The 8,113-nt window shown below is 35.8% G+C and overlaps 1 protein-coding gene across 1 annotated transcript in view; it reads right to left on the bottom strand.

The window, feature by feature from the left end:
• Positions 1–1,072: 1,072 nt before the first annotated feature.
• LOC135692469 (laminin subunit beta-1) overlaps positions 1,073–8,113 on the bottom strand; it is a 32,977-nt gene continuing 25,936 nt past the window's right edge. Inside the window, exons 22-28 of the mRNA XM_065210595.2 lie at positions 7,509–7,657; positions 6,608–6,837; positions 5,104–5,245; positions 4,660–4,836; positions 3,703–3,859; positions 3,076–3,295; positions 1,073–2,321 (exon numbers count right to left, since the gene is read on the bottom strand). Coding sequence (XP_065066667.2) covers positions 3,108–3,295; positions 3,703–3,859; positions 4,660–4,836; positions 5,104–5,245; positions 6,608–6,837; positions 7,509–7,657 — 1,043 coding nt within the window. The 3' untranslated portion in view covers positions 1,073–2,321; positions 3,076–3,107. The remainder of the gene's footprint in view (positions 2,322–3,075; positions 3,296–3,702; positions 3,860–4,659; positions 4,837–5,103; positions 5,246–6,607; positions 6,838–7,508; positions 7,658–8,113) is intronic.

Genomic DNA, 8,113 nt, shown 5'->3' with positions numbered 1-8,113 from the left:
GGCACGCAGTAATCCTTGCTTGGAAATCTCAAATGAATTTTGTATTTTCATATCTACGAGGGGCAAAGTCAAATTCATTGCGATGCAAGAATAACAATAATACTTTAGAATGAAGTATGTGAACTTTATTTCTTGGTGTTAAGGATATTCCCTGTAGTGGACATTCTTTCTCTCTTTCAAGAGACCAGTTGGGTATGTAACGTTTGACTCAACAATTTTCCATTTTTCTAACTGCAGAAAAACATGGATCCTTGATACTTCGAACACAAATTGTCATAATTTCCCACTTTAGGTCAATCCTTTGATAATGCTAGCTTTTTATGATTCGCACTTTAGCTGCATGGCCCCTTGTACTCATAATCTAACGTGAACAGAGCACAGTGGTCTGCAGTAGCGTCTGTAAAGTGAGGCAAAGGCGAAACAGAGGCTACTGTAAACCAGAACGAGTTTTTTAGAGTCACAATTTTATGAGCCATTGTATTCCAACGTGGAAATTTCACTAGAATAGAGTTTTGAAGTGATGATGTTATAAAACCTGCTTTATCATATAACAGGATCTTTACTCATCAAACCTCTGTTATTTGCTCTCTGTTCATAACTTTATGAACCAGGGCAGAATAACAGTAATCCGTTTAAAACTTCGAATCTTTCATTAGCTTGTCTAATAAACAGTTGTCATACAGGTACATAACGTTCCAACAGCAATTTTTCGCATCAGACCCTCGATGCTCCAAGGACCAAAATTAATGAAAACAGACGTATTGCTTCATACGCAAAAAAATACTGAAGAGAAACAAAAAAAACGTATTAAATTCTTTGACAGTGTCTGGTGAAAGGTCTCAAGGGACTGTCATTAACGGGACGAGGATTTGAAATTCCAAAGCCGGACAATGGGCAAAGATAACTACTTCAAGGGGCAGCTTGGTCTCTTTCTTCATTTAGTCCGGTAAGGCACAACTAACGACAGTCCGGGTTCCTTCATAGGCCTATGATAAAATAAATACAAGACTTGACACGATACGTGAGCACAGGGTTTAAAGTAACAAGTACAGGACCACATTTGGAGCGCAAGTTTGAAACAGAATCAGTTTTTCTATAACAATAAAATTCAACGTTACAATAAAATAAGAAACTCTTATACGCGTAGCAATTATACATTGTTTACAGAGAGAGCTGAGCTTATTGGCAAGCGAAGATATTCATGGTGAAATTCCGTTATAAACATTGATAAACACATCTAATGATTACAAAGCTCTGTATTAAAATACACAATTACATAGCACTGGATACAAGATAAAATCTTCTCATAATTGCCGTAACATACAGGATGCCTCAACACGGCTATAAATATTGAGAAATAGGACTGTTATAAAACCATTATTTGTCACCAATCATTTGTCCCATCGTGCACTGTCACAACTTGAAAGACCAGCGCACATTGACGGCTTGTCATACACAGTACTATGATAAAGACTAAACGGATGAATTGGTTTGGTAAATAACTATTGTAAACTATAAGAACCAAATCACAGTGAAGTAAGCGCTTTATAAAAGCATATCATATCTAAATTAGATCATAGATGGCACCATAGGTCACTGATTAAACAATAAAAAGGGGAGTTTATGTGAAATTTGATATTAAAATGTATATCAAAGGTATATATTGTGAGAAAGCAACCAAGTTAAAAACTGTCAACTAGCTGTAAAAAGAATCGATTAAACGTGGCATCTAAACCGTAGTGGTTTCTTTTATTTAATCAAACTAAGATATATTGTGATTATTAAAAGATCTAGTAAAATTACTTTTTTAAGATTATAATACTATCTCCATTAGATACATAAACACGCATAAATACATAGCAGACGATGGCAAATATTCAAAGAGATGGTGAAAAATTATTAGGACCTAGATCTAACAATTGTTAGTCTTAGCTGTGGCTCTGTTGTGCTCTGAAAGCTAGGTAAAGGGCTTGATTTTGACAACAAAAACAAACTGGAGGTTCTATATCAGATGAAAAAGTCGATATCTTCATGACGTAGAAACGAGGCTTCACCAAAGAATATTTACCTTCAGTCAACAGCATGGGAGAAATGTTAAGGCTAACTATTAATGGATTCACAAACGTTTTTGCATACAAACAGTTACATTCTCGATTCATACAATCCAGCAAAGACAATCTACTGTTTGAGGCAAGGCCCACCTTTGCCCATCAAAATCGTGATAACAAAGAAATAACTTCTAATAAATATACGTTGTGTTTCTTTTCATTGGGTCCTTTCACTTTTGCATTGAATCTTGGGCTAGACAGCAGGGTCTTTATCTGTTGAAACAAATACAAAAATATTTATTGTATTTACAAAAATAGACACAGACAACCAAAAGTAACAAACTAACACAACACAATGAAAGCACGAGTGAACAAATTGATCAATATAGAACAATTTGATCAACATTAGATTAGTAATAAACACGATCAAAATTCAGCAAACCAAGAAGCTCTTGTGACAGGCTGAGGTACAGCCACACACCACCACCCCACACCGATTGAAATACCCCACACCAACTGAAATACCCGACATTCATTGAAATACCCGACATCCATTGAAATACCCGACACCCATCGAAATACCCTACATCAATTGCATTGGTGCTTCAATATCATTCTTTATCTTATAAAAGCCACAGACATCCCAAGCAAACCTGGAAACAGCTTTCAGCACCTGAGAAGGACTAAGGTGAAACATTTTGAAGCCATACCCTCATTTACCCTTTTTTCAATTTTTTTCAGATTAGGATGGATTAAAAAATTAGTCTTGGCGATAAATGGAGAGGACATGTCCTATCCATCTTGAAAGTGAGATCGTTGGTTCAACTAGAAACAAAGGCTTGAGTAAGAGAATTACGCATTCATTTTGCAAAGAAACTATTTCTAACTTCCCGACAACACATTTGATGGTATAACATTCATAGGAAAATTTAAACATTAATTTTACAACTTAAACATTAAGACTTGTCACGGTTAAAAAATCGTAAAGTGAGATTCGTTGCAGGAATGGTAGAAAAAAGAATTTCACCTTTTGATGCATGACTAATATTCAAAAAAGTTCTATTTCTTGTTAATAGTTATCTGCAGATCTTCGCAGAAACCTTCAATATTCGGGTTGCAATCAGTATGACATTGTGTTATCGTCTGGATTTGCTTCAGTAAGAGAGCAATTCTCTTCTCAAGCTTGGCTAGTTCATCAGCGAGATCCTTGGCGCGAATTTCGCGTTTTGTGTATTCGAGACCCAGGTCTAAAAAGCAAGAATCAATTTAGAGTCTGAGGTAAAATTTATTAAGAGAGGCCATTTGTCAAAATAAAACCAGTTCATCAACAGTCTTCGTTTGTTTGGTGGCTATAGATTGACAAGTTTTTCCCTGACTAAGCAGATTCGCCAGCAATACTTCGTTTTAACACCTAACATAGTAGGCATTTTTGTATTCTATCATCTGTAACAGGACATTTGTGAAGATTGTCAAAGCAGGGAAATTTCAAAGTTGCTTGGGGATAAGATTAAAATGGAATATTCCTAGCTTCAAAATTCTGAACATAACACTCCTTAATTCTATCCCTGAATCCCAACTCAATGGAACTCCAAAGGCCATTTCGTGATATTTTCATATTCTCTTAAGCAAAAAAATTTCTTTGAAAACTACATACCTTCAAGTTCAGAAATTTTGGCCAAAGTTTTCAAGTACATTGCACGGGCATTAGCAACTAGTTTCTCTGCCCGCCGTTTTGCGTCATCTAGTCCAGCAGAACGCTCCAGGATCTGTTTGTGGACGTTGCTGAAATTTCCTTTAATGGTCGAAGAAAGCTGAAAATCAGAACAGAAACAAGTTATGGACAAACTTGCAGATTTAATTATGTTGGTGTTACTGCAGAGAATCCCAATTCTATTCTGAAAAGCTGCAGAAATGCTTGCTTTTTTTTAGAATCCCCACATGTCCATAGTACACGATTCTCATGCTACTTTAAATAATTAACTCTTTCCACACCGCTTCCAAGGTACAGATTCTTGTTGGTAGTAGTACCAATTATCGAAACAACAACGATCTGTTGCTCTTTTAAGTGTCGTTTTTTCGTTGTAATATTAAAAAACCTTTAAAAACTTTTTGCGTTGAAATAGGGTCAAAATTAAGAAACTTCTACTACAAAAACCCAAGGCTATGATTCCTAGTAAAAAAGTGTAATTAACCCCTCCCCATTTTTATCAAAAGATGGTCCATTTGTTTCTTCTAGAAATTGATTAAAAAGTGCTAGGTATTAGGATATTTCCTAAGGAAAATTAACCTCACTAGCAGTGGTGTCATTGGCCACGCCCATTACCCTCCCACTCTGCAGTAGCTGGCACCGCCACTGGATGTAACTCCAACTTTTGAACTTTGAATGAATTAGCAAAATATGTATCTCATTGTTGTCAGCCTTGGTAACTGCTGATGGCATAGTCATTGTTTACGATTATTGTGAGGGGATGTCACGTTTGATTCTTGTATACTTTATATTTTAAGGCAGACACTTGCAAAACAAACCATTGAGAGCACCTCTTTTTAGGCTGCTTTGAGTTAATGACTAAGTTACGCATAAAGATAGACGAAAAAAAACAACTGGAATTACCTTGCCGGCTTGATTGGCATCGGCAACAGCCTTTGTTGTTGCACTTTCAGCATTTGTGAGGTTCTGCCTGTTCTCATTATTCAGCCTCTCTACCATATCTGCCGTCTTTGCCATAATGGAAGTTGTAGCGTCAGCCTTCATAAGAGTTACATTCAGCTTGGCGATGTCAGCTCGTAGCTTGAAAAAAAATTTAGAAAATTGTAATTCAGATACAATGCAATGTCCTATGTACTTATGTTTGTTGAAAAAGTCTAAGAATATTTTTCCAGCACACACTAGGGGTTTCCAAACTCATTGCTGGAGCAAACAACAAAAAAGGAAGAAATCACAAACATATCGATATACAAGGAAAAATTAAGTGTGGAAGCCTTAATCAATCGATCAATGATTTACTGTTTAACAGTGATCGTAGAACGCTTGAGATAACAGCAGCACCATACTTACTGACTTCAGTTTTTCTGACAAACGCTTGTAAGTGGCCGATGCTGTATCGTGCATTTGCGTTGCAGTGGACTGTGTTTCACGTAATTCAACCATTAGTAGGATAACATCTTCAGCAGAAGCCGAGACATTCTGGGCAAACTCCCTTCAAACAAAAACAAACAAGTTGAGATTGTTTCGCATAGAATGAGCTCAATTTTGGAAAGCTACAATAAAGGGTCTTTAGGAGCAAAATATGGGTGGCTGGGCTTTTAGGGATGTTATTATTTGAGAATTAGAGGCAAGGTTGCCTATTTTTAGTTGCTGTCTTAGCAGTTTAAATATTACAAAGTTTCTTGTGGATCGGGTATATATTAAAGGCAAATAAAATTTATCAATGTAGAAAGTGCAAAGAGCACATCAAAAGATTGCTTTATGTGTTCAAATTTGTCTTTTTTACCTTTCCTTGTATAGATTGTGAAGGGGGGGGGGGGGGTAGGGCTAAAAAGAGTTTACTTCATGTTTACTGCATTCCAGAGTATGTCATAGACAGCCATTTGATAAATTACACTTGGAAGGCCTCAGGTTGTTTTACAAAAAATCATTTCCCAAAGCCACTTGTTTACTGTCAAGAATATTTTGTTACGTTATTTAATTTTTCTGCTCAGGGTGGTGTGGGTATTAGAGAGGGAGGCTAAATAGAGCATTTGTGGAAATAAAATTTTCTAATTACAAAAAACTTATGATCATAAGGAAGACAAAAAAGTAAGCAATTGTGATAGCTATCAATTGAGTGCGTAAATGATACAATGCTGGAACAAAATGCTTTCTATTTGAGCATTTTGAATTTTAAAAGGCCAGGGTTTCCACATTTTTCTTTCAACAGACATGTACAATTCAAAATTTATTTTAACAATATCGAAAACAATAAAATTTTTACCAAAAACTTTAGTCCTAAAACCCTAAGACCTCGAAATCCCCTTGCTAGAAATGACCTCTGGCGTTCACTTTTCTAAGAACTTACTAAGTTTCAAAATGGGATATTTAAAAGGTCAATAAAAATCTTCAAAGTATAAATAGTAGGGAGAAAACATCAAAACTTCCATATAATTTTCCATGTGTCTCTAACATCTTTTACTATATGTAAATAATTTTTTAGGGGAAGAAGATTGCTAAAAAGGTTTACTTGAAGTTATAATACATCAAAAAGTGTCATACGAAAAGCTTCACTGTGTCATATAACGTCGAGTTTATAACACGTCTTAGCTCGGAGGGTGTATGCAAGGAAAAGGGGGAGAGGGTTAGTAGATAGTTGGATTCCAAAAGGCACCTTTCCATAGGCAAGTTAAGTGCTTGGAAATTATGGCTAAATGACCAGTTCTACAAATTCTGTTACCTTTTCCTTTTAATATCCAAAAGTTTCCACCTTCTTCTAAACTATGAGCATGACTCTTTCAAAACGTCAATTTTCTAAGAAAGGTTACACAAAAGGATAATACAGTTGCGAAAAATTCAAAACGAAACATACTGAGCTTGCAAGGCTCGCCGCTTCAATTCCTGGGCATTGATATAATCGTCATTGGCTGCATCCAATATTGATTTGACATTGGTCAAGTTTCTCACAGTTTCATTGATTTGAGTAGCAAGACTGGTGATCTCACTTGGCGTCAATGAAATGTTCAAAGCTAGTGTCATCTTTGCAAGTTGTTCGCTCTTTTCAGGGTGGTGGTAAGTGGCATTGAGGAAGTCGTAGATGTCCTAGAAGTAGATGTTTGATGGATAACAACAGTTTTGCCGGGAATAAATGGAAGAAAGTAAGTATTAGAAATCAAGACTAGCTAAGCTAACTTACGATGGACATTAAGCAACTATTGAACACAAAGTAACGTGTTCATTGATCACTGGAGTTGGTAATTGAAGAAAATCACTCAGTTGATGAAGAATAGGTTTGAGCGTGCAAATGGTTAACCGACAAATGAATGGCTGAATGAATGAATGAACGAATGACTGAATTAAAGAGTAAATAAATGAATGATTGAACGAGCAAATAAATGAATTAATGAATTAATTAATCAATTAATTAATTAATCAATTAATTTATGACTGACTGACTAGCTGATTGACTGACTGAATGAGCGAATGACTGAATGAAAGAGTAAATAAATGAACGAATGAATGAGCAAATAAAATAAATAAACGAATAAATAAATTAGCGAATGACTGACTGATTGGATGAATGGCTGAATAAAACGCATAAATGAGCGAATGAATGAATGAATGAATGAATCAATAAGTGAAAGAACGAATGAGTGAATGAATGACTGAATGAATGAGCGAATAAAAGAAAACAAATTAATGAACTAACGATAATCAGTTATTATAGTGAACTTAAAACAGCTTTAATTGAACCACTAGCCCCTTTGCAGTACCTTGATAAGCATGGTGATATTCCTTGCCGCTGCTTCTCCAATGCGTTTCGCCTTCATCGCATCATCCATTGCCTGTTTTGATTTCTTCATTGCGTTCATGACGGCTGTCTCACTCTCCTGTACTTCCCTCATCAGCATCTTGGCGGTGCCTAAGTGGGAAGATAGTATAAAGTTTATTTTTACAATGGGATGCCAAAGATAGACCAAATAAAAATTCGTATGCAACAGGTAGATATGGAATAAAACATAAAAGTTTAACTACAGTATAATCCAGATGAAAAATAAAATACCAACGCAAGTGTTGTAAAGGTTTCTGTTATTTCAAAAGTTACCTAGCGCCCAACTCAGTTTATCTCTTTCCATTCTCTTAATACATCTTCTAAGTTTTTAAAATTTAATGAAACCTTCAGGTTACAAAATTACTTCATTTTACTTACTCCTTTGAGAACTAGTCCCACAATGTCCCTAGCCTTTTCCCCGAGCAATACAGAAACACCCCATCCTTAAATCCCGATTTGTAAAGAACTAAATGGCGTTATATTAAAACCAGTTCAACAGCAGATACTACGATCAGACAACCCCTGGCCCCTGGATTCTGTGAATGT

Source organism: Rhopilema esculentum, chromosome 3 (genome assembly GCF_057945365.1).
Source record: "Rhopilema esculentum isolate cy_ngs chromosome 3, ASM5794536v1, whole genome shotgun sequence".
Taxonomy (NCBI): domain Eukaryota; kingdom Metazoa; phylum Cnidaria; class Scyphozoa; order Rhizostomeae; family Rhizostomatidae; genus Rhopilema; species Rhopilema esculentum.
The sequence above is the reverse complement of the archived record's forward strand: the minus strand, read 5'-3'. Positions and strand labels throughout refer to the sequence as shown.